Below are 26,166 nucleotides of genomic sequence, written 5' to 3'. Positions count from 1 at the left end.
AGGATCACTTATTCTTTCTCATTGTTATCATACATGTAAGATCACAGTATTTTCATGGGAATCAGACCTACACAGTAATCATATAAAGAAAGACAAGATGACCAGTAGACATATTAATTAAGGATACATTGAATGAGTATTTGAGATGGAAGCTACCAACTCATTTATTTATCTAGCAAAAGTACAAAGCTTTATGATAAAAATATATATATAATTACAGTATATATTTTGGGCTTGACTAAGGCATTAACAAAATTTTTCTCTTTATCTCTAGCACAGACTATGAGGAAATCAGTGTGGCAGTAAGACCGTGGGTTCGTCTAAATGGAACTCTCAATAGACGAGTTTTAGATCGCATGTTGGGGGCTGTTCTCAGCCTGGTCATGGAGCGTCCAGGGATTAGCGGAAGAGATATTGTCTGTCGCTTTTCTCCAGCCTTGCAGCCAGCGCACACCCACGATCTGTTGGACACGTTGGTTCAGTTACAATGCATTGTGAGGGAACACCTCATTCACTCACATAAACCTTCCCTGTTCTCAGAAAATGTTGATTATATTTTAGGTAAGATTAAAGAGTATTCTGTATTTTATTATTATTTTTGCTATATTCAGGAAATGGCTTATTTACATAGATGACATTAAAAGTGTACAGCATAAGGCGAGGGTCCTGGGATTGCCCCCCCCCCCCCATTCCAAGCATTACCCCTCTAGGAGATAGGCACTGAATGGTTTAAGCTGTGTAGACAAGACCTTGTCAGCATTTCATTACTAAGTAGTTTGGGTGAACAGTACAAGCTTGGCTTACCATAACAAGTCGTCAACATGCCTGCCAACACTTATATATACCTCCCTCGGTTACAGAGTTATTGGGCATTAAGATATGATGAAAATGAGAGGTTGTGATAGAGCAGACATATACCACCTCACCTGGAGTTCTGAAGCCATGGTCTTATAACAAAGTGCTGCGCCTTTTATGTCATAGCTCTTGAATATATACAGTATTAACACCTTTGCTAAAGGCTAGAAACATTGTCTAGCTTAGGGTAATATTATCAATAGCTTATTAGATCAAAATTTAGCTTAAGTGTTGTCCCATTATGTATCTGTCAGTCCTTCCCCTGTCTTGTGATTGAGTACGTTAAGCTGGCTACACCTGGACATACTTATTGGCCTCAATGGAACATCTAATTCACATTTACCGATTTTAGAATTTTTATGTTGGTATTCAGATATACCGAGAGTTTCTATACCACTGTATTTGATGTCCAGGCAGACCAATGGTAATTGATTAGCTTCCATGGTTGTAATTAGTGACAGATAAGTGTATATAGAAGATAAAAACACATTATCTGTCACTAACTACAACCATGGAAGCTAATCAATTACCATTGGTCTGCCTGGACATCAAATACAGTGGTATAGAAACTCTCGGTATATCTGAATACCAACATAAAAATTCTAAAATCGGTAAATGTGAATTAGATGTTCCATTGAGGCCAATAAGTATGTCCAGGTGTAGCCAGCTTAACGTACTCAATCACAAGACAGGGGAAGGACTGACAGATACATAATGGGACAACACTTAAGCTAAATTTTGATCTAATAAGCTATTGATAATATTACCCTAAGCTAGACAATGTTTCTAGCCTTTAGCAAAGGTGTTAATACTGTATATATTCAAGAGCTATGACATAAAAGGCGCAGCACTTTGTTATAAGACCATGGCTTCAGAACTCCAGGTGAGGTGGTATATGTCTGCTCTATCACAACCTCTCATTTTCATCATATCCTAATGCCCAATAACTCTGTAACCGAGGGAGGTATATATAAGTGTTGGCAGGCATGTTGACAACTTGTTATGGTAAGCCAAGCTTGTACTGTTCACCCAAACTACTTATTAATGAAATGCCGACAAGGTCTTGTCTACACAGCTTAAACCATTCAGAGCCCATCTCCTAGAGGGGTAATGCTTGGAATGGGGGGGGGGGGGGGCAATCCCAGGACCCTTGCCTTATGCTGTATACCAGAGAATGAGGGCGGAAGCCAGAGGCAGAATGAGGAGGAGATGTTGAAGGGGACGAGAGAGTTGAAAAACAGTGATGACCCTTCTGAGCCCTGTCTTCCTGGAGGCACACAGCTAATAGACTCATTGGGCTCTAGGCATTCATAGTGAATGGTTATGTTGCATGTGCTGCTCTGGCACATCACCATCTGTTGTTGCAGTCAAGAGTCATGTTGGTATTATTACATTGTTGTTATGACACCCACTAAAGAACTAAGCAAAGAAATCATTGCTCAGATATTGCTTTAAAGGAGTGAGGCCACCAAATTCATGTAATAAATTAATTGCTGAATGTGTAGCCCAGTCAGCATGAGGTATTGATTGCATTTCCGAGGGGAAAACAGTGCTATCACAGACACATTGGTCTGGTTATCCCTGGAAGATGTTTTCAAGATCTGTTTACATTCTAAAAATGTTCATTAGAGAGTACTCTCCATATTACAGCAAGGTAGACCTTGAAGTCTTCCTGGGATGACCAAACTGACGTTTCTGCGATCGTGTGTCATCACTCGTTTCCCCTTGGAAACGCGACCTTCGTGTCGTTGGAATTGTCAAGTGTTGACATGACATAATTCCAACAACACGAAGGTCGCGTTTCCAAAGGGAAACGAGTGATGACACACCACCGCAGAAACATCAGTTTGGTCATCCCAGGAAGATTTCAAGGTTTACCTTGCTGTAACATGGAGAGTACTCTCTAATGAACATTTTAGAATGTAAACAGATCTTGAAAACATCTTCCTGGGATAACCAGACCAATGTGTCTGTAATAGCACTGTTTTCCCCTCGGAAATGCAATCAATACTTCATGCTGACTGGGCTACACATTCAGCAATTAATTTATTACATGAATTTGGTGGCCTCACTCCTTTAAAGCAATGTCTGAGCAATGATTTCTTTCCTTAGTTCTTTAGTGGGTATCATAACAACAATGTAATAATACCAACACAACTCTTAACTGCAACAACAGACGGTGATGTGCCAGAGCAGCACGTGCAACATAACCATTCACTATGAATGCCCGGAGCCCAATGAGTCTATTAGCTGTGTGCCTCCAGGGAAACCCCTGATGTCATGTACCCAATACTAACTCCATCTCTCATATTTCACCCACATGCCTATCATTCATTTATGCCTCAAGTACACACTTTCTCGAGCAGGACAGCCTATACTTTTGTATACAATATTTGTGATATTAAAGTGAATTATAATGATGCATTCATTAGCTGGGATTAAGTCTTGCATATCTTTCATTTCAAAGTGCAAGCTGAAGTCCACGATTGTGACGACGAGTTATTGTACGAGCCAACTGTGGATGCTGTTCTGAAGTTGTCTGTGTTCATCGGAGATAAGAAGTATTCCCAAGATTTTCTGTCGGGAGACAGATGACGATGATCATAATACGTCGTGCTATAACACAAAGTTGTACAGTACCTCGCTTTTACATTGCCATTCTAAATTATGTTATTAGGTTTATATGTTATATTCAAATGGTTAGAAAACTTATGAAAAGACACTGGATTGCTACTACTATATAATCTATGTTTGTTGCAGAAAAATCACTAGTTAAAATTTTATTAGTGATGTATGCTATTATGATCTGTAGCAGAGGCATTTATAGTGAATTATTGAGTTCTTGACTGATTTTATTAGCACAAATAGCAGAACACACTTGTGTGTCCTTTTACTGCAGTACCAAAAACCATGTGGAACAACTACTTTATAATAAAAACAACCAAAATAGTGTTGACTCTTCTTTCAATTATCTGCAACTGTCAATTAACCAGACATGTAAACAATTGAGATACTGTATAATCAGATCATAACTCTTACCTTTGCATCAGGACTTCCATTGAAGGGAGTTCAGTTGGAGTGTGGCAATACAAGGTAACCTTGATTTTCAACCTGAAATCAATTTACATATCCATTAGTGGTAATAACAATGCTTACTAAGCTTCAGGGTAATTCATTAAAAATTATTAGACTACATGGAATGATAAGGTTTGGAGTACTGTATACACAAATATAAAAATCATTGCTGCTAGGATGGTATGTATACAACATAATTCACTCCTCCAGAACTGAATAATTTCAAGCACTGTACTTTGATTTTAAAAATATACAGTAAAAAGGAAGAATAAATCATTAATTACAAAATTTGCTTTTTGTATTTAACTCATGATGCATTCCAATCCACTCGTTAATGAAATACTTTACATGACAGCTTGTTAAAAGTACAGTAAATATAAATAATTTTTGTGAAGTACATATAGGCAAAAATTTAAAAAATTAAAATTATTCTTGTACAGTGGCAGCCTACTAATGTTTTTATATGTTGTGTGAACAAAGAATGTAAAAGTTATTTTCTTAATAATTTGTCATGAGTGAGTTGTATGCAAAGGTGCTCTGGGCAAGTTACTCCCCAACCTCAGCCCAAACTAAAACGGGGAAAGTTATACTGTATTCTTATTAATACAGGAACCGGCTTGTTACATTACCCATGTTTGCACAAACAGTATTTATATGGAAAGTCACAAAGGTTTAATTCTTACCAAGACAATAAAATACAATGCTGATGAAAGTAAATAATAATTTTCTATGCAGAGTATCAGTCTTAATAACATTGCTGAAAATAAGTAACTCGACTTGCTCGCACATGAAATGAAGTGAAATGAGACAACACTTCGGTCCATCCCAGATGAAACATCTTTTCATGTGGGTTGGGCTATTTAAGGATATTCTTTGTTATATGGAAAGGCAGACTACATAAATCAAAGACATAAAAAGTAGAACACAAGTTGTTGGAGTGCAACAGCTAGGACATGGAGAGCAAAGTTACTTGTGTTTTGACTTACTAGAAAACTTACCTGATTTACTAAAACTTCTAATAACTTTAATACTTGAAATGATTAATAACTTAAAAATACTGCAGAACGTGTTTTCCTAAGAAATCGCCGAGACGTTGTGAAGGACATATTTAGATATCACAGACTTGCTGAGAGGCAGACATAGTGCCTACTGAGGTCAAAGTAGTCAACAGTAAAGGAGGTACAGTAGGTGGCAGTCACTGAGGTGGGAAGGATATAAGGGTGACATGTAGGCATATAATGCCCACTGAGTAACTTTTAGTGGCAACAATAAGAGTTTGCAAAGTGAGCTTGTGGGTCATATTAAGCCTACTTTAGTGTATGAAAGTAAATCTCCAGTTTTAAAATCTACTAAGCAATGAAGTACACAAAATTTTGGTTTAGGTGTTGATTGAGAACAGTGGAAAGAGTAGACATAGCTAAATTCAGTATTCCTTATTCCATGCTATTTGCAAAATTAAGCAAAGTGTTTTTGTGATGAAATATTTCAAAGCAAATCTAGTAGACCTTCATTGCTAACATAAAGAAACCTCTTACTTCGTGCAACTTCTGACACAACTGGCTCATCGTGGTCCCTTCACGCATCGACCTCTGGTATGGCAGAAACGCCTATATAAATTAACAGACATGTGCCCACCACCTCCCTCCCCCTCTCTATTACACACCACATTCACACTTCACCTTCTCCCACCTTCACCAGTTGCAGCCGGCAGGGATCACCTGGCCATCCCACTGCTCCCACCTTCACCTGACTTCATCCTACTAGACCAAACCTTTCCTCCATTTTGCCTCTTTATAAGCACTAACCGTGTGTATCTCATTTTAAGTATATTGCCGGGTGATTAATAAGTTTTTAGTGGCGGCCTTAATAACCCTCCGCAAAGTGGTAGGCCTTAAGTCAAACAAAACCAATCTGTTAGATTTGATAATGCCCTAATATGCTAAATACTAAAATGTAATCTACTATTCATGACAGCCCTGATCTTGTTGTTTCTGTTCGTACAAGTTTATGTGACTTATTTGTCAATGCTCAACAAATGAATTTGCAATTGGTCTATTTTTTGGCCAATTGTGATTTTTTTTTTATTAAAATTTTTAATTTTATGCCATTTTTTACTAGCAGTAAACAAGTACCCCGGAGTTAGACAGCTGCTACAGGCTGCTTCTTGGGGATGTGTATGTGTATGTGTGTGTGTGTGCGCCTGTCCATGTGTTAGAAATATATGTAGTACATATAATAGAGGAAAAATAGATTGGTTAGAAAGGCAGGATACAAGAGCCAATAGCTCAATTCTCTAGACACAAATAGTATATATACACACACACACATCCATCAGAGACCCCCATCTAGTATTAAATAAATCAATACAAGAATAGTTTCTACTACATGAAAGGCAATTAACAAAGTCCCAATATTCAAGAAAGAGGACATCCCTTTTTAATGAACTATCACACAATTAGCTTAAAGCCAACAGTGGCAAAATTATTTGAGGTTATAATTGTGTATACTGTACATAAAAAAAGTTTTATAACACAGGACCTGATTGACAACTCCACATGGTTTCTTGTGAAGGTAATCTTGTCTTGCAAATCTGCAATCCTGGCATAGAAGCATATTCAAGGCAGTCAACAGCAGTAACAATTGTGATGTCTTTCTTGACCACTCACACTACCCCACGAGAGGCTGACCAGGAAAGTTGAGGCACTTGGAATTGGAGAGAATGTTCTCAATTGGATCAGAGCCTGGATGAAGGATAGGAAGCAAAGAGTTAGCATCAATAGGATAAAATTGAAGTAGAGAAATGGCAAGTAACTGTTTTGAGGCTTTTATTGTTCATAATAAATATCAATAACCTAGATGTTGAGGTGAATAGTAATATCAACAAATTTGTGGGTGACAAAACTGAGGTGATTAGTAAAGTTGAACAAGGACACTGAAACTCCAGAAAGTTATCACATTGCAAAACAGGGTATAAAAGTGGCAGCTGTGCAGTGCAACACTGATAAATTTCAAGTCTTAAATCTGGAAAATTAAAGAAATTATAAAAGAATCATCTACTGAATGAACAATGCAGATTTGGGCAAAATGAATTGTGAAAGCGATTTGGGAGTCATGATCAGCAGATACCCAAAACCTAGGCAGCAATGTAAGACTGCCCTGGTGAGGCCCCACTCTGACTAAACTGTCTGTTTCTGATCATCACATTACAGAGTAGACATCGATTCCCTCAAGTAAGTAATTATCAAAAGAAGGCACCAAGTCGGGAAGGATATGTAGCATTGATTCCCTCAAAATAATCCAAAGTGGGATGACCAGACTGAGACCTGGTATTTGGGACCTGTCATACAAGGTGTGGTTAAGGAAACTCAGCCTGCATCCCGAGGAGAGCATAGAGTGAATGGAGGCATGATTGAGATCTTCAAGTGAATGAAGGGGATCATCAGGGAAGATAAGAGAAAGGTCCCTAGACTATTAAGCCAAGTTCAGAACTCGTAACAATTACTATAAGCTGAAGTAGTTCAGATTCAGGAAGGATATGGTTAAGTACAGTATTGCTTTGGCAACAGAGTGGTAGAGGAATGGAATAGGTTACCAGCCAACATCATAGAGGCAAATGAGATAGCTAGCTTTAAAAATAAGTTAAGCAGATACAGGAGGAAGAGGGCTTGGATCAAGAGATGCACCCCACTCAATGCCAAAAAGACCTTCTCCATATAGAAACACCTACATCTTATAGATCCTTCATATATAGACTCCTATTTCTTATACTCTTGTTTTCTATCATTATAATAGAATCTTATTTATTATGTCTAAGTACTGTACATGTATTGACAAAATGCTGTGCATACCAAATGGCCTCATAAACATTATTACAATCACTAAATATCAATGCTCATGTAAAGTTTGCAATACAACAACTCTATCTATTTTTACAAATAATCTAAAGTACAGTACAGTAATTTAATCTGGTACCGTACAGAGACATATGGCGAGATGGATAATTACTCAAATACCATATAAAAAGACTAATAATTACTGCTTTAGTGCTTAATTTTTACTCACTGCAAATACCAAACTGAGTGAACATCCTATTCAATGCCTCTATTTACCCATAATTGTTTCTCTAGTTAAAGGCTTGCTCTCTGCAGTGAACAAACTTAACATGCCCATCTGAGTACTTCATTCACTGTTTATTCAAGTGTTGTCAACATTGAGGCATAATGACGAATAGTTTTACTCAGGGTTATTGAACTGTAAATACACTATTGATGCGAAATATCTTTATTGCAGCCATATTCCAAATTTTCTTCTGATAACACTAATGAACCCTTTGACTCTAAATGAAAAAATACTGGACTAACATACCTCATTAAAAGGACTATTATTAAACTTTAGTGTATATAAGAATTTTTTCCTAAATTTGATGTAAATTTTGTTTGTTATGTCTTCAATTTCTAATGAACCTGAAGGAAGCCATTTGCCACATGTGTACCAATTATATAAATGACCAAGTTATTGCACTCGTGCCTCTCATAAATTACAATTTACGATTTGCCAGCCCCTACCCTTCCTTCTCAGTACGTAGTCGATAAAAAGCATGAACTGGTGGTGGAGGAGTCAGACTTTGATGCTCACTCAAAGTGTTCAGTAGTCATCTCTCTCGCCAAACTTTGTGTATTAGCATTCACACCATCATGTGTAATTCTGGTGGTCTCTTTGTGCACCTCTTGCCCTTCCTGCTGGTGACTAGCCCCATCACTGCCTCCTTCCTGAATAAATTAAAGGTATGTTTGTTATAAATGCCTGTATATTACCCAAGTGATAATTACCTAATTGTAGTTACAGGATGAGAGTTACACCTATGGTAAGACGCAAGACGTAAGGGAGTACTCTTCAAAACGCAAGCGCGCAAGAGAGCTCTCTTCAAAACGCAAGCGTGCAAGAGAGCACTCTTCAAGACGCTAGTGCTCTCTAGAGTGAAATACTGCTGCACAATGACAGCCCCTTTCAAAGCTGGGGAAATTGCTGACCTGGAGAGCGTGCAGAGATCCTTTACTGCTAGAATCCACTCGGTAAAACATTTAAACTATTGGGACTGACTAAAATGCCTAAATCTGTATTCTTTTGAACGCAGACGAGAGATATACGTAATAATTTGCACATGGCAAATAGTAGAAGGGGCTGGTCCTAAACCTGCACACAGAAATAACATCACATGAAACCAGAAGGCATGGCAAGATGTGCAGAATACCCCCGTTGAGGAGCAGCGATGCAATAGGTACTCTGAGAGAGAACTATCAACATCAGAGGCCCGAGACTGTTCAACACACTTCCACTACACATAAGGGGCATAACTGGCCGACCCCTCACAGTGTTCAAGAGAGAATTCGATAAGCACCTCCAAAGGATAGAAAAGATCAACCAGGCTGTGATTCATACGTCAGGTTGCGAGCAACCACATCCAACAGCCTGGTTGACCAGTCCAGTAACGAGGAGGCCTAGTCGACGACCGGGCCGCGAGGATGCCAAGCCTCGAAAACACCTCACTGTAACCCCCTCAAGGTTACTGTGAGCTGTTTAATCATCCTGTTTACCCAGTACTGTCACATAATGCTCTGGAACTGTTTTGGCCTCCACCACCTGCACAAAAACTTCGATTGGAAAAATATATTTGTTTGTCGGGTGTATTGGGTGTAGCGGGTGTGGAAACGGGTGTGTTCTGGCGGGTGAGGCCTCGACGTCTTTGGGGGCCTTTGCGGGTGAGGCGCGCCCATGTAGTATAACTTTTATGGATATGTCTGTGTAGGCAATTTTATTGCGATCACATTGATACAAAAAAACATATGCAACAAGTATTGACTTGATAAACATGAACAGAGTAGAAACATGTGGGCGGTGTTTAGTGTGAACGGGTAACAAACGACGCAGTTCTTTATTTGGTGCCGGCGTAACGTTAGCTTTGGTGAAATGTTATACATATGTTCCTATAGAACATTTCATTGGCTACACAGTGATACCAAAATAAAACACGTACATCGAAAAAGAGGGTCAGAATATGAGCAGAGTAAAAACTTTTCAGTAGTGCATGTGCAGCAGGGCGTGCGGGAGGGGGTAACCCTTTGGCAACTTTCCATGTTCTTGCGGGTGGGCGCGACCATTATTTATTGTTTACATTCATATGTCCGTGTAGGGAATTTTATTGCGGTCATAATGATACAAAAATTAACGAAGAACAACAATTATGTGGTTGACAAACATAAAAAGATCGTAAACATTTCAGCGCGGTTTGACGCTCACCGCTAACGACCGCCATAGTTTCTTATTTGGTGTGGTTCTCATGTCGGGTTTGGTGAAAATTTAGGTATATATTCCTCTAGAGCATTCTCTGGCGAACACATTGATACCAAATTTAAATACATACATCGAAAATTAAGGTGAGCAGACCAAAAAGATTATAAACATTTTAGTGTTGACGCGCAGTCGGCCGAAACGAACGGCGCACTTGGGATAATGTGCCAGCCTACTGCCAGGGGCGCGAAAGTGTTAATTAAATTTCAGCAAAACACTAGAATTTTGATGCTTTGGTTGCTATTACTGTATTAACATCGAGATTCAGTAAGCATAAGGACAGGGTTCAGTAATCCCCTATTATTAAAGGTGTGAAGCTGACTTCATGGTCACCCATCTAATTATTGGCAAGATTGAAGTGCTTAACCTTAATAAATAATTGATGTGTACATCATCAACAGCAGTGAACCTACGGTATACAGCACCTAAAGTATACCTGGATTGGGTTCAGCGAGTGCTACTCTCCAAGCCCGGCCTGAGGCCAGGCTCGACCTGTGACAGCTTGGTCCAATAAGCTGTTGCTTGGAGCTGCCTGCAGGCCCACATATCTACTACAGCCCGGTTGGTCCGGCACTTCTTGCAGAAAACTATCCAGCTCTTTTTTGAAGACTTTCAATTTTGTTCCGGCAATATTTCTTATACTTTTTGGGAGGATACTGAACAACTGTGGACTTCTGATGTTCAGTGTTCACTGATTGTGACTATGACACCTCAACTGTTCACCGGCTCTATTCTGTATTGCCTTCCATATCGTTCACTCCAGTATGTTGTTATTTTACTGTGCAAATTAGGGACCTGACCCTCCAATATTTTACAAGTAAAGCATGTATAATTTGCTAACTTTCTTGTCTCCTTTGTAAAGGTACATTTTCAGAGCTTTGAGACAATCCCAAGAGTGTGGGTGCTTTATCTTGTCTATGCGTGCCGTATATGTTCTTTGTATTCCCTCTATTTCAGCAATCTTGCCTGCTCTGAGGGAGTGAGCATTAAGCAGTACTCAAGGCAGGATGGCACAAGTATTACCAGTTATTTGCCGTATGCATACAGTACTTAGTGTATTAATAGCAATTTTTACTAATAATATCAATCACTTTAAAACTTTTTCAACAACAGCTAGCTGACACTGTGGAAGACCCGAAGGTTCTCAAAGACCAGGATTCTGTCTTCATGCGACAGGCAACAGCTTCATGTTTTTCTCAAGGTAATGCACTATAAAACATTAACAAAAAATGGAAATTTGTTTCTTGTGTATAAGACAATACCGAATGCTCACATATTTTTGTATACATATTTTTGAGAGCAAAATTTCATTCTAAAAATGTGGGTATCTAATGTTGATATGAAAATGAACTCTTAGTATCTTATTAAAAATAAATATGGAGTGGTTTTACATTCTATTGTTCCAGTCGACTTACACAAGATCCTTGGCCCCCCCCCCCACATGGCACTTCAATTATTGAATACTAATCTTAACTCTCGGGAACACAAACAATAGCACTGTCAAGAAAGTTGCTATTTATAGTGCCTGTGACCTGTCTTGGTTAATGTTACACAGTAATAGCTGTAAACCGCTCTGAACCTGTCCTAGTGATCAACCAGGCTGTGACTCATACGTCAGGCTGCGAGCAGCCGCATCCAACAGCCTGGTTGATCAGTCCGGCAACCAGGAGGCCTGGTCGACGACCGGGCCGCGGGGACACTAAGCCCAGGAAGCACCTCAAGGTAACCTCAAGGTAGTGCCGGGATGAATGAAGGCATACTTGGAGAAATTGCAGTGGTGAGAGTCGAAAGTTGGGGGGGGGCCCCACAAGGATCAGTAATTAGGCAGATTTTATTTTTTATGTATATAAATAATAAGCAGGCAGAGGAAAAAGAACCATTTATATCCCAGTTTGCAAATAATGCAAAAATGATGAGAAGTTAAAAGTGAAACCGAGTGAGAGACTACTGTACTGCGAGACCTGGATACTCGAAAGCTGTTAGGCCTCAACCCAAAAATATGCAAAATAACGAGGATCGGGGCAGGAGAAAATTTGAAGAATATTACAGGTTAAAAGTGAGACAACTTCCTGTAAGAGGAAAAAGAGCAAGGTCTGGAAGTACATATACAGGAACTCTGAACCTGGCACTTAAGGAAGACTTTAATAAAAAGGATATCAGCAGCATATGTGAAATTGTAAACTAAATAGCCTTCAAGTGCTTAGATAAAGAGGAACTTCAGAATATTATATACAATCTTTGAAAGACAAACCATTACATATTCAGCCCTGGCTTGTAGTCACCATCTGAAAAGGCACAAACTTATGTTAGAGAAAATTCAGATGTACTGTATGCAACAAAGATTTTATGCACACCTGAGGGGGGTCAGTAACATTAAGAGGCTGAGAGAATTCAAACTCCCCGCAGTTAGAAGAAAATAAACATGAAGAAATATGACAAAAATGTACAAGATATTGAAGGGAACTGACAGTAGACAAAGAGGCAATGTTCAAAATGAGAAACAGCAGGACCACGGGAACACGGGTGGAAGTTGGAGGCACATAAGAGCCGGAAACATGTCGGAAAACATTTCTTTAGTGTAAGAATTGAGAGCCGGTGGAATTTGCCACAAGAAGAGGTTATCAAGGCGATCTTAGTAAGCAACTTCATTAGGAAGTACAACAACAAAAATTAGGAATGAAAAACCATTGCCATTACTGATCAGAGCATAGGAATATGGGGTTAGGAAGATAATGTTCAACTCTACAAGCACATCTAGATCTGTACATTAGGTGAAGTCAGTACATTATCATACTCTTGCTTGACCTTTGACAGTATTTGTGATAACCTCATTAGTGCTATCCTAAATATTGATCATCTTACCTTTAGTTAATACATAGTCTTTCCCAACATTCTGACAGTGTTGAGAGCAGACTCTGGTAACATCAGTGTAGGGTCAGCCACTACCAACTATCAAAATGGTCTAAACTGTGAGTGGCAGATCCTCTTAAGTCCTGGCAAGATTGTGAATATAACCTGGATTTCCATTGATCTGGAATCTTCACCCAACTGCAGCTTTGATTATGTTCAAATACAGAATCTGAATGAATCTGGACAAATGTTACAAAGGTATGTTGAATTTGCATCCAAGTCTGAGTCAATGTGAGGTTATTATATTGTATATCTCAAGTTTGTTTTCTTAAATCTTTGCAAGTAGATAAAAAGCTCATTTCTGAGCAAAGAACTGTTCCTCCCCCCCCCCCTCCTCAGACTAGCTCCTGCTATTCCCATGAACTGGACAATATACACCAAGTATAGGTCACGATTTCACACTACTGAAACAGGGAATTTTTCAGATCTTACTGTCAGTTCATATTGGTGTAAAGGAAGCACTGAAGAATACTCAAACCTGCCAGAAATGACTTCGAGGATACCTCTAGAATACTCATTATTCTCCTAATTATGTTATGTTATGGCCAAAACATTTTTTGCATTAGTGGCTTTATGCATTTTACTATTTCTTATTCTCCACTGTTCATGTATCCTATGTATGTACACCTGCACAATTTTTTTTATTTAATAAATAAATAATAAATAAAATATTATATTATTATACTCAAATTCCATTGTGTTAGTACAGGTACATGGAAACTGTGGGATGTGAGCAGGTAGCCCTTCCTCTACTAATAGGTGTTGTCTCCCCTGTTTCTACCTTCATGTTTAACTGGCACATGTTGGTCATGTCATTCATCATTCTCCAACAAGTAGTAACTACTTCATTCACACGATTCTTCAGCACATTACTACTACACCCACATGATTGCAAATCAACCAGTTTATTGGGAAATTTTTTCCAAATATTCCTTCAAATTGTCAATGCTTCAAGGTATCAAATATCCTAGAAAGAATCTACAAAGAGACAACTCTTTTGAAGACAATTTCTGGAGACAACATGCCATCAGATACATTTAGAAATACCTGTACAGTATTTACTCTTAAGAGACCTCTCATCAGTTTTAAAGCATTTATTAATCATGCAATGTTTGCTGACTAAAGTAAAATAATTGTATAATGTCTGTGTATCACCTGATAGCTTCAAGTACTGTGGAACAACTCTTCCACCAGCCTTCACGTCATCCAGCAATCAAGTTCTGGTGAAATTCAAGACCGATTCATCTGTAACCAGACAAGGCTTCTCTCTCCTCTACAATGGTGTGTCAACTAGAAATGGTAATCTTCTTGATTTATGCCTAACCTGTAATGAAATTAATAATATGTCAAAGAAAGCAAATTTAATTACAATATCAGGAGAAAGTTCTAAGCCTGTACAGTATAACTAACATTTTGAAGGGATATGAGAACAAGGAGCTAATGAGGAAGTGAAGAAACGGTGCCCAACCACTTGGTCCATTGAGGATTGAACGCCGACCTTGCAAGAAGCGAGGCCGTCGCTCTACTGACCAGTCTAAGTGGTTGGGTAATGTTTTATAACCAAGTAGCTTTATAAGCCACCTTTGAATCCCCAACCTTCACTATTGTACTCAAGCATTGAAACTACATTTATTAAAGACAATGTCACTGGGGAAATTTTCAACACAGAGTGATGAAAATAATCTGAAGGCAAAAACATGTTTATAAGGTTAGGATCATGGCCACAGAACTGATAATTCTCCAAACAAGCTATGGCAAAGCAAAGCTCTCATAGACTTGCCTTTTTTTTTTTTAGTGGTGTTCATGCAATTTAAACTTCAACATTTTAAAACTATGTTTTGTGGAGTAAGGAAGTTACTAATTGGTACCTGATCATGTAACCTCCTGGAGGTAGGTTTGAGAAAACATCAGTGATGTCATCATGCTCTTCTCCAGGCTTTCTGCTGTATGCTGGTGGACTGTATATGACTACCGCCACTCAGCAGAAAATAAGTCACAGTAACGTTGCTGAAACACATAATCCAACCCATACACGGACTGACATGAAAGTGACTGACTGCCCTGGAACCTTATCAAGCTGATATCATGCTTGTTAAGGGTCCAGGATGGACCAAAACATTATCAACGGCATTTAATATCATGTGTAATGGGTTATTTACTACCACCAACTTTAGTTCTCTTGCTTTTACCATGCTTGATGCATTGCAGGGTCTCTTTTGTACAGTTGGCTTCGTTCTTGACTCACTTTCAGGGGATTGTGGGTTCAATTCCCAGGATTGGCAGAACAAAAATAGTTTGACACATTTCCTTTCACCTAATGCCTTTGTTCATCCAGCAGTAAATAGGTACCCAGGCATTAGAAATCTGATGTAGTGTTGTATCCTGGGGAGGGTCAGTAGTTCAACCTTAAGGGAACCTCGATACAAGCCTAAAGTACTGTATGTGTATGTATGCATAAAATATATATAAAAATACAGTCTTCCTGTCCGTCAAAATTATTATTAATTTTGACATTGCAAACAAACAACAACCTTACCTAACCTTCCTAGGCCTAATACATGATATCTGAGGCCTAATAGTACATGTGTGTGCTATACTAAGCCTAAGAATATTTAAGTTTGTTTTTTAGCTTCATATGTTTTTATTAATTCCTTACTAGTCAGTATACTACTATCTAAAAGCCAAGTATGAATTCGTGACTTGACAATCGTCACAGTACTATCTAAACAGGAGGATGGGTTGTACTCCTGTAGGGCTAATCAATTAAAATGGTAACTGAAAGACCTAGAAATGGTTGTCACAATTTGCTAATTTTCCAGCTCGGGAAAACATGGGTACATTGTTTGACATTTCTCCTGCTGCATATTCAGCATTTTCTGTAAACTCACTCATTTGTATCTTACAACCCCTCTACTGATGACTATTCACTGCTTGCTCATAGATCTTGTTGTTCACAATTGTTTATTTCTGCTACTGTATTACATCATAACCATTTCACAGGTACCTCAACCAGTGTGATACCAACGACACGCCTAAATCCAACTACAACCCTCCTCACCACGACTACAGCCCGCCCTACCACCACAACCCGCCGCACCACAGCCCCCCCTACCACCACAACCCACCGCACCACAGCCCGCCCTACCACCACAACCCACCGCACCACAGCCCGCCCTACCACCACAACCCGCCGCACCACAGCCCGCCCTACCACCACAACCCGCCGCACCACCACAACCCGCTCTACCTCCAGTGGCTTGTCTTGTGATAGATCACAATGTATGTTTAAACAATATTAATGTTCTGGTACAGTATAATATTTTTTAATATCAGTATTTGCTTGCATCTTTATTTTCTTTCATCTTATTTAAAATTGCAATTTATACTTTATTCAGCTTGAATGTTGCTCTTAAATATGACTACAGTAATTGTTGTATTATGTAATAATGTAATGTTTTCATAACATGATTAAGCATTCTCTGAGCTATCTTGCAGAGTCTACAAATGCTGCCAAAGCATTGAAGTAATCTTCATCCATTTATGTTATGTCTGCTCATCAAAGTATAAATTGCATAACTGCTTCACACTCCTAACAAATGTTTCCAGTAAGGAGATGCCCAATACACTTGGAGTGTGTAGTTATTGTGAAAGATTATTTTATGTCACCACCATGTCAAGAAAAGCTTTCAGTAGGGACTAAAAATAATACGCAAATTAAATCAACTTATAACCATTCATTATCTTGCCAGACTTGTTACAGTATTTGTGCTATTCCAAGTATTGATTCATACACCTCATATATATATATAATGTTTCCTGACAGGGCTAACAGACAACTCGGGGATAATCAGAGTGTGGTCAGGCGTAGCAGACTACCAAAATTTTCTGAACTGCACGTGGTACATCAATGTACAGCCTGGTAGCACTGTCAACATCACTTGGGTCGTCTTTGATCTTGAAAATTCAAGCTCCTGCCATTATGATTATGTTCAAGTACAAGACTTGTCTGCCTCTGGTGAAGTGATACGACGGTAGGATCAATTTGATTTTTTATTAATGAGTACTGGTGATTAGTTATTATACTTTCATGTACAGTACATTGTATTTTAAAGCATTATTGAACAATTAGCACACACAAATTTGATACAAATCTCTCAAGTTCTTAAACTGTTGTAACAGGTCAGAACCCATAACTTTTGGGACAGGGTGGAGAGGTTTTGCTGTAGAAGGAATATAAAGAAGTACTGGTTTGGAAATAATGGGTGTGGTTGTGTGGAATGGGTTGCCAGCTAACAGTGAGGAAAACAGTTTAACAGGTTTCAAGAATAGAATGGTTAGGGATATTCAGGGCCAGATTTAGACAAGGTGGGACAAGCTTCCCATAAGCTATGGGAAGCTGAAGAGACCCTATTTGACAATTGTTAACAGAGAATAAGGTTGTGTAACAAACGAACTTAGCAAGACTGCTGCCATGATGCATAACAAATCTATGCAGGATGGGGAGGGGGGGGGGACATTTCTCCTTTAGAACTTTAAAACTTTGCCTTTAATAACAGTTCTAAGACATTTATTTAAAGAAAAATAATACTAGAAATGTGTTCCCAGTGAGTTGAACAACCCTGTAAAGTCCTATGAGTAAAATACTCATTTTAAACTCACAATTGCCAGAAAAATAATTTAAATTATAACATGATTAACACTGATAAAAAAAATTAATCAGTTCATACCTAACATAAGATACGTACACTAAAGAAATATAAGAAATCAGACAGTTTATAACATTTTCCTTGTTTTCCTAAACAGAGTCATGAAAAATCTCTTCATATACTGTATAAATTTAAAAGAATTTTAAGAGGCCCTTTCAGATTGTGAAGTTCCTAGCTGAAACTTCTTCAGTTTGTGCCTAAATACAGCCCTGGGGATGTATGAGAGGGATGGGGGTGTGCCCCTACTTGGATTATTGTATTAAGGCATGGAGACCTCATCTTCAGAAAGCCCTATTTGCTTTAGGAAAAGTTCAACATTGGGCAACAAAAACCATTCCTGAACTAAGTTGATTCTCTTACCAAAAATGGTTGAAAGCCACAGGGATAAGCTAACAACACTGCAAACCAGATATGACAGGGTTGATCTCATCAAAACCTAAAATAAATAATAAATTTAGGATATTGATCTAGACTGCATCTTCAAAAGGTCAGATGTAACACGAGCAAGGCGCAACAGTTTCAAGTTCAAGCCACACTGCAGGACAGAAAACAAGAGATGCTTTTTCCACCAATAGGGTTATAAACCTTGGAACTGCCTGCCTGCCCAAACCATAAATGCCAAAACTGTTGAATTTTAAAATTCAGCTTGATAAAATTATCAGCACAAATGGGGGGGGGGGGGTGGAGTGCCTTTGACAAGTCATTGGTTTCCTGTCCTCATCGAGGCCACTAGAGGTAGTGGCTCTCAGGTAAATTTACATAAATCTATACAAGACGTATGAATCAATAGGCTTGCTGTGGTGCTCCTTAATTCTCATCTTCTTGTGATACTGGGATTCATATCAATAAGTGTTAGCAATACGACATCAAATGTTATTCTTCATCTATATCTTGCCATTGTTAAGCCCAATTTAGATATGCAGTTCTTATGTGATCACTATACTATAGTATGAACAAATTCTCTTGAATATTTACAGTACATAGAAGAATAGCATTTTGTTATGCAAACTGGCCACTTGAATCAACCCTAGTATATTTTTAGTTATACTCCGTTGGACAACAGAATCAACCCTGGCAGATTTTACGTTATACTGTACTCCATTCTTTAAAAAAAAATTCAATATAATTTCTAATGAAATTACCATAATTTCTAATGAAATTACCATGGCATCACTTGACATGATCTCCATTTGCCTGCCTTCATACTTTCAGCAGTAACACCCTTGAAGTATAGAACAAAATTAGATTTTTCAATCGATTTATTAATATTATTGGTCAATCCCCATTGCATAAAGACTGTTACATGAACCTGTCTTGTAAGAATTCACTAAATTTTTTCTTACCACTAAAAATTATATAATACCGGGATTAGACAAATCTACCAATGCACTACAGCACTAATTTTACAATTCCCTCACAAACAACATGTCTGCCCCAACCAACATGTCAACCACACCTACCACAATTCCACCAACCAAAATCACCACAGAAGGCATCTAAATGCACATGCCAAAACAAGAAATATGTTTCTTTGATTTAGGGGTGATGACTATCCAAGGATTGGCTGCACCTGAATATCTGGATTCGGAAAATGTTAAAGGAGGTCTAATTCCTTACAACCTCTTAGGAAGGCAGATGTGTCCAATGAAGTGCAAAGTGTGTCAATGAATTTCATGTCTGGTGGTGTTGTCTCTCCCACTACAAAGCTGAAATAATTGTTATTGGTTAAGGGCAGCTAAGTACCCAATCATTTCAGAGCTGGGGAAAAAATGCGAATCCCAGAGGATGTTTGTCACCTGTTAGCAAAAAAGCTACTGTGCTTTATGCCAGATAAACACAGTTTAATACAGATGCTTGGCGACATCGTGACACCACCTGGGGAGGAATGTGCCAGCACCCACCCCACACTGAGAACCAACTGAAAGACTATTGACACCCAGTGACCCCAGATGATAATGCACAACCCATTCTCTTGTTTAGATAGTATTTTTGTAACTACGTGCTCCAAAGTACAAACATTGATGTATTAAGCAATTAGTAGAATTTTCTACTATTCACTTTATAGAATATAAAAAATGAAGCTAAAAACTTAAATATTCCTAGGCCTAGTATAGCACACATGTGCTATACTAGGCCTCAGATAGCATGTATTATGCCTAGGAAGGTTAGGTTAGTTTAGTTTGTCTTTGCAACATAGGTAGAAAATAGTTTTCTGGTTTGTCCAAATTCAATAGCACTGATTTTAACTTTCTAATTATATTGTACATCAGTACAGTATATGTACTATTGTCGTCATCTTTCCTGTAAGTACCTAATACTAAAACAGGAGGAAGGGCTGTAATACATCAGGCACCTTGTAACTCTGGGTTGCCAAACGTCTAAATTACGAAGGGCCCTTACCTTGACCTTGAGGTTACCTTGAGGTGCTTCCGGGGCTTAGCATCCCCGGACTTAGGCCCTCACTAGAACCCTAAACCCAATTGGGCAAAATTCAACATCTTCCCGTGACCTCCAGCGGAGCAGGTGCCTGCAATAACAGCAGGTCCACCACACCCTGTGGGCACACCAGACCACCACCAACACCCACCTACTTCTTGTACTTCTAGGCCAGCTTTCCTCAACCAGGGTTCTCTGGAACCCCAAGGTAACTAGTGATTCCATAAAGAGATAGTGATAAACAGGCTAATTCTAATCATATGCAAATGTATTTGATTAATTTTTGTGCTTAATTGTTCTCAATTAATCAGCAAAGACAAAACTTCCCCGGTCAGTTGAAATCTGAACCTGAGAAATGCTGTTCTAGACCATGTCGGTGCCAGACACCAGCAAGTATAGCCTGCAAGTAGCCCAAAGAACCAATTAGAAAACTGGAATAAATAAAATCTATTAATTTCCCTGTGACCCAAGGCGGCAAGGGCACCTAGCATGGAATGCATGCCATGAAGATGAATGCAAGACAGAAGGGCAACGAGAGACCTGTCAGCCGGTGGCCCAGGGCTCCTGATGTCCACTTGGCGTCAAGGTTGAATCGGGAGTCTTCATCGTGTTCTTTTACTGGCGGTCCTAATGCGGATCCGGTGTTCAGACGTCCGCTCGCCGTCAAGGTTGAACCAAGAGTCCGTTCTCGGGGTAAAACTCGGTGTCAAAATTGAGTGTTTGGCTCGCTTACATTCCTAAAGAGCTACAACAACGAGTGTGAAAGAAAACGGTGGTGGCCGGAGGGTTTTCTTTCCTATTTATGGAAAATCAATCATTAACCCTTTTTTTCGATGTATTATATATACATTTGATCTTTAATTGTGTTCAGGACAAAATTATATTTGCTGGATATAGTATAGATATAGACTGCCGCAGGCAGTCCCCAAAGACGCATCCATTAATTTTAGCGTTCTCATTTCTATATTAGTATTAATATATATTAAAGTTCTAGGTATAATTGATGACTGCGTCTTTGGGATTGACCTCTGAATGGAATAGACTTGGTCTGAGGATAGGTTGTACTTCGCTGATACCAAGATACCAAATCTATATACCAAGGCCTTTTATAGGCCTTGGTATATAGATTTGAATACACAAGTGTCTTTAAAAATACCATTTCGTTGAAGTCAGTATTACTGTAATCGTTATTCATAATTATTTACCAGATACGTTCGAATTCACGGTGCAATGCTGCCGTGTTCAGTTCCATAGATTTGCAGGTACTGTATTATTATGTTTCACTGCGGTTATTACTTTACTATTCATTGGTTTATTTATAAATGTTATGTGAGAGTGTGGCTCCCTGCAGCCTGGTGTACTGCGGGAGTGTCCTGCCCCCAGCCTTCACCTCCACCAGCAGCCGTGTGACCCTCACCTTCAGGACGGACGGAAGTGTCACCAAGAGAGGCTTCTCTCTCCTCTACACCAGTGCCCGCACCGATACCTGTAATACACTTTTCCCTTCTATATATAGCCTGCAATTAGCAATGATCTAAATAGTCACAGATAGCAGATACTGGTAGTCTATCAGTATTAAGGTACATTTGCAATTCGGTATTTTAAATAGGTAAATTAGGGTATACACTGTATTTCAGCATTGCTAATTAGTTTGATTTGGGTGATGATCCGAGCCGCGACACAACCCTGCCCTGAGGACAGGTAGTGGAAACGCTATGCAAATAGTACTAATTTGTGAGCCTCTCTAGTGCATTTTCTGCAAACAATATATATATATACTGTATATATAGATGTTCTTCTCACAGACGAACTAGTTTTATGCATTATAACTATATTTGATATAATATTTTATATTTACCGTATCTGTTATCATAGTATTTGGTATTGAATCATGAAGTGATTTCATGTTTAATATGAGTCCTTCACAGCCACCTGGACGACCCGGCCCACGACCACACCGACCTGGACGACCCGGCCCACGACCACATCGTCTGCCTGGGTCAACCCCAACCCGTCACCTCCATACTGCCAGCCTATGAACGGTATATCTATATTTGTCCGTTTTATTCTTACATTATATTACACTTAATATTGGGTATGATGACTTAACTTCAACCACTTGCAATAACGCCCGTCTTTTATTACGGCCGCACTACCTTCATATTACGGCCACACTGTATTCAGTACCTGCTGACCTTAATATTAGGGCAATATTACCCAAGACCTTCCTTGACCTGAGCTAAGACCAAGCCTGCTGTTTGTTGCCTTGAAAGTCTTATAATATTTTCCACAATCTGGGGGGACCCTTGTCAAGCCGCTGGCTTCCTGCTCTCATTGAGGCCACTAGAGACACAGTGGCCCTCAGGTAAATTTTGGTTAATTTAATAGTTCCGTGATCTGTAGTCATGTACATGACTGTGTTATGACCCTTAACAGAGTTGTCCTCTCCGAGGGCCAGCATCAGTGTTGGGTCGGCCAGCGAGCAGTATTGGAACTATCAAGAGTGTGAGTGGAGGCTTCGTACTCCTCCTGGCACCGTCATACGCATAGCCTGGTTGACCTTTGACCTCGAGCAAGGTGTCTCTTGCAGTTATGACTATGTTGAAGTCCTGGAAATTTCTAATGTTAGCTCAAAGATTAGAGGGTAAGTAATATTTCTTGAATACTGTTTACTATGTAGTTGAATTTAGAGAAAATATTTATGAGGTCGAGCGAAAGACAAGATTGGGACATTCAATATTTTTTGTTTTAAAATATAAATAAATTCAGTATTAATGGTTAAGGTTAGGAAATGTTCACATGTAGTTGAAGTAATGTTCTAAATTTTTTTACAGGTAACAAATTATGTGTTCAATACACAGGATGTGAAAAAAATTTCTAAGTCACGTGGGAAAGGATTAACTGCCAGCGTTAACAAGCTATCCTCCTAATAGAGCGACGCATACTTACCGAAGGCCAAAAATTGTACTAGAAATGGTAGCGACTCGCGACGTTGACATACTGTCCCGTTTTCTATTTTGGGTCCTGTGGTTGGTTAGGATAAGGGCACCATAGTGCGACAGTTTCTTGACGTTGGGGACCTTAGGAGGACGGGTCGAATAACAGAGGAAGAATCAGGCGCAAATTTGCCGTAGTGTGTCGGTGAACGTTGGCTACTATCTAACCACTTATGTGAATAATGATTGGGGAAGCTTACGGGCCGTTAAAATAGGGGGAGATTGGATGTATGCAAGAAAATGGGGCAAGTTAAGCCCTGAAGACAACAGATAAGCAGTGAAGTAGCACAATGGTGGTCCGGCGGTCGCTTTCTCCCGGAAGGAAATGCACCGGGGAAGGAAGAAGGAACTTCCTTCCAGGCGGGGGAAGCTTAAGCCCCGCCCCACCGGACTAAACCCCGCCCTACCTGGTGACAAAGCCTCGCCCCTCCCCACCTGGGGACTAAGCCCCGCCCTATCTCGTGACTAAGCCCCGCCCCACCTGGTGAACAAGAGAGGGAGGCAGGTCACATCCCTGCTCATAGTCTGCTCTCATAACCCAGTTCGTGTCACATCCCTGCTCATAGTCTGCTCTCATAACCCAGTTCGTGTCACATCCCTGCTCATAGTCTGCTCTCATAACCCAGTTCGTGTCACATCCCTGCTCATAGTCTGCCCTCATAACCCAGTTCGTGTCACATCCCTGCTCTTGGTCTGTCCACATATTCCTCCCAAGTGGTATAGGGTCATAATAGCTGAGCGCGTTCCTTACCTTACCTTACCCAACAGGAAGTACTGTGGAGGTGGTCTACCTCCTCCCTTGATCATGTCGTCCAACGCGGCAGTGATCAGGTTCCATAGCGATGGTTACGTCACCGGCCAGGGCTTCACCCTCCTCTATGACAGCATTCCCAGTCCAATTGACAGCGTAATGTATACATTTTTATTTGTGAATGCATACATCGAGACACTGAGCTTGTGAATGCATACATTGAGATACTGAGCTAATATATTTGGTCGAACGTAGTAATGTGTACTCTTGGGCCTCATAAAAGTTCTAGTTTTGTATTAGAAAATTGGAAAAGTAACTTTAGAACGTAACCTAAGCAGTTCAAGCATTCCTTAGGCTAATACATGCTACCTGGGGCCTAATAGTGCATATATGTTTTATACTAGGCCAAGGAATGTTTAAGTTTGCTTTTAGTTTTTTTGTCAGATTGTAAAATTAATTGTACAAAACATGAACTTTTTGTCCAACAGTACATATTGGTACATTTGACCAAATAGTTGCTATAAGTACTGTTATATTAGGAGGATGGGGTGACTAATATGTCAATTATGTTCCAGATTATGATCCCTGCATGAAGTAGTTCATCAACAAGAGCGGGCCATCATCAACAAGAGCGGGCCATCATCAACAGCAGCAGCCCATCATCAAGAGCAGGCCATCATCAACAGCAGCAGGCCATCATCAACAAGAGCAGGCCATCATCAACAGCAGCAGCCCATCATCAACAAGAGCAGGCCATCATCAACAGCAGCAGGCCATCATCAACAAGAGCAGGCTATCATCAACAAGAGCAGCCTATCATCAACAAGAGCAGGCCATCATCAACAGCAGCAGCCCATCATCAACAAGAGCAATCTGTCATTACTCAGTAGCTCAGCCATAACAATTGTTCTGAGACTCTCAATAGCTTGACTGTAACCGAATTAAATACATCTAAGGATTAACTAAATGTAGCAATATGGCAGAGGCTTAACTTATGAAAACTTGTTCCAACAGACTGTTCCTTAGAGGGGCTTGTCAAGCCCACATATCCACTACAACCTGGTTGGTCTATCACTTCTTGCACAAGCATGTTTAATTTGCTTTTGTTCTAGCAATATTTCTTATTGCTAGAAATATTACTAGATGGTAATATATATACCCATGAACTTCTGATTTCATACAGAATTCTCTCATTGTGGCCGGGCCGCGGGGACGCTAAGCCCCGGAAGCACCTCAAGGTAACCTCAAGGTAACCTCAAGGTATAGCACTGCTACTCTTCACCAGGTCTATTCTTGCTATTATACATATTACTTCCTAATATATCGCTCCAGTATGTTGTTACGGTGCAAAATTGGGACCTGGCCTTCAGAATCTTCCATTTATATAATGTATATGTCGTGATACCTCTCTTGTCTCCTTTTCTAGAGAGTACATGTGAGAGCGTTGAGATGGTCCCAATAAATTTGGGACTGTCACAAGCTGAGCTTAACATAGCTATTAAACAAAAATCTACAATAAATAATAAAATATCATGGCTGCCCATATGGGGTTAAAGCAGTTACTTCAACAGCACTCTAGCAGATGAGCCTACACTGTGACCTGGATTGACCAATCACAAGCATCCATTCCAGCAGAGTAGAGGGCTCTGTGCTCCCCATAACAACAAAAAATCTGCTGAACAGGATGTACAACAGTACCAAGTTTTTTCTACAGTATATTAAAAGTTATTGTATTTTATTTGAACATTAAATATTATTTGCATTAATCTACATTTTTTTATTTACTCTTATTCACAGTTATTGAAGTATAAGTATATTCACAGTTATTGAAGTATAAGTACTATACTAAGTTAAATCTTGAGAAATTTTAAATGTAATGAATATTTTAAGCTAAGTCACACACTGCAGCTTGATGCTTACATCACAAAAGATTACAAGTCAGAGAGATAGTCTAGTGCTTGTCCCTCAACTACTCATTATGAGACAGTTTTAAAGGCCCTCAAGGCACCATACAGTTCTAGTGTCATGTTAGAACAACCTGCCAGGGCCGAGAGAGAGAATCTACTCCAAGGGTTACGTGATATCCCCC

The 26,166-nt window shown here is 39.4% G+C and overlaps 2 protein-coding genes and 1 long non-coding RNA gene across 6 annotated transcripts in view; 2 read left to right on the top strand and 1 right to left on the bottom strand.

Moving 5' to 3' along the window:
• The window catches only part of LOC123766792 (general transcription factor 3C polypeptide 1), a 39,779-nt gene extending 35,974 nt beyond the window's left edge, over positions 1 to 3,805 (top strand). The window contains 2 exon segments of the mRNA XM_045756179.2: positions 275 to 561; positions 3,323 to 3,805. Of these exon segments, the coding sequence (XP_045612135.2) occupies positions 275 to 561; positions 3,323 to 3,450 (415 nt within the window). The 3' untranslated portion in view covers positions 3,451 to 3,805.
• LOC123766795 (uncharacterized) lies at positions 134 to 21,082 on the bottom strand. Of its 3 annotated transcripts, none has more exons than XR_006773870.2 (6): positions 20,871 to 21,082; positions 14,344 to 14,512; positions 8,496 to 8,699; positions 6,469 to 6,671; positions 3,895 to 3,966; positions 134 to 461 (listed from the first exon to the last, which is right to left on the bottom strand). It is a non-coding gene; the product is annotated as an uncharacterized lncRNA (long non-coding RNA). The 3 variants fall into 3 exon arrangements; XR_011223355.1 differs by lacking the exon at positions 8,496 to 8,699 and adding an exon at positions 12,530 to 12,563 and having other exon boundaries at positions 20,871 to 21,081; XR_011223354.1 differs by lacking the exon at positions 8,496 to 8,699 and having other exon boundaries at positions 20,871 to 21,079.
• On the top strand, positions 8,581 to 25,843 carry LOC123766793 (exoskeleton protein RP43-like). Of its 2 annotated transcripts, XR_011223353.1 has the most exons (13): positions 8,581 to 8,714; positions 11,392 to 11,479; positions 13,179 to 13,386; positions 14,351 to 14,487; positions 16,189 to 16,467; positions 17,012 to 17,219; positions 21,682 to 21,818; positions 22,259 to 22,372; positions 22,767 to 22,974; positions 24,095 to 24,233; positions 24,653 to 24,789; positions 24,830 to 24,869; positions 24,910 to 25,843. XR_011223353.1 is itself a non-coding variant. In XM_045756182.2 (11 exons), exons 1-11 carry the CDS (start codon positions 8,625 to 8,627, stop codon positions 24,668 to 24,670), a joined length of 1,626 nt encoding a protein of 541 aa, XP_045612138.2. In that variant the 5' UTR covers positions 8,581 to 8,624; the 3' UTR covers positions 24,671 to 25,843. The 2 variants fall into 2 exon arrangements, 1 of the variants encoding a protein (XP_045612138.2); XM_045756182.2 differs by having other exon boundaries at positions 24,653 to 25,843.
• Positions 25,844 to 26,166: the final 323 nt, after the last annotated feature.

The sequence above is a fragment of the Procambarus clarkii genome, chromosome 60 (assembly GCF_040958095.1).
Source record: "Procambarus clarkii isolate CNS0578487 chromosome 60, FALCON_Pclarkii_2.0, whole genome shotgun sequence".
In the NCBI taxonomy this organism is placed as follows: Eukaryota; Metazoa; Arthropoda; class Malacostraca; order Decapoda; family Cambaridae; genus Procambarus; species Procambarus clarkii.
Note: the sequence above shows the minus strand (reverse complement) of the source record. Positions and strands in the feature narration are given on the sequence as shown.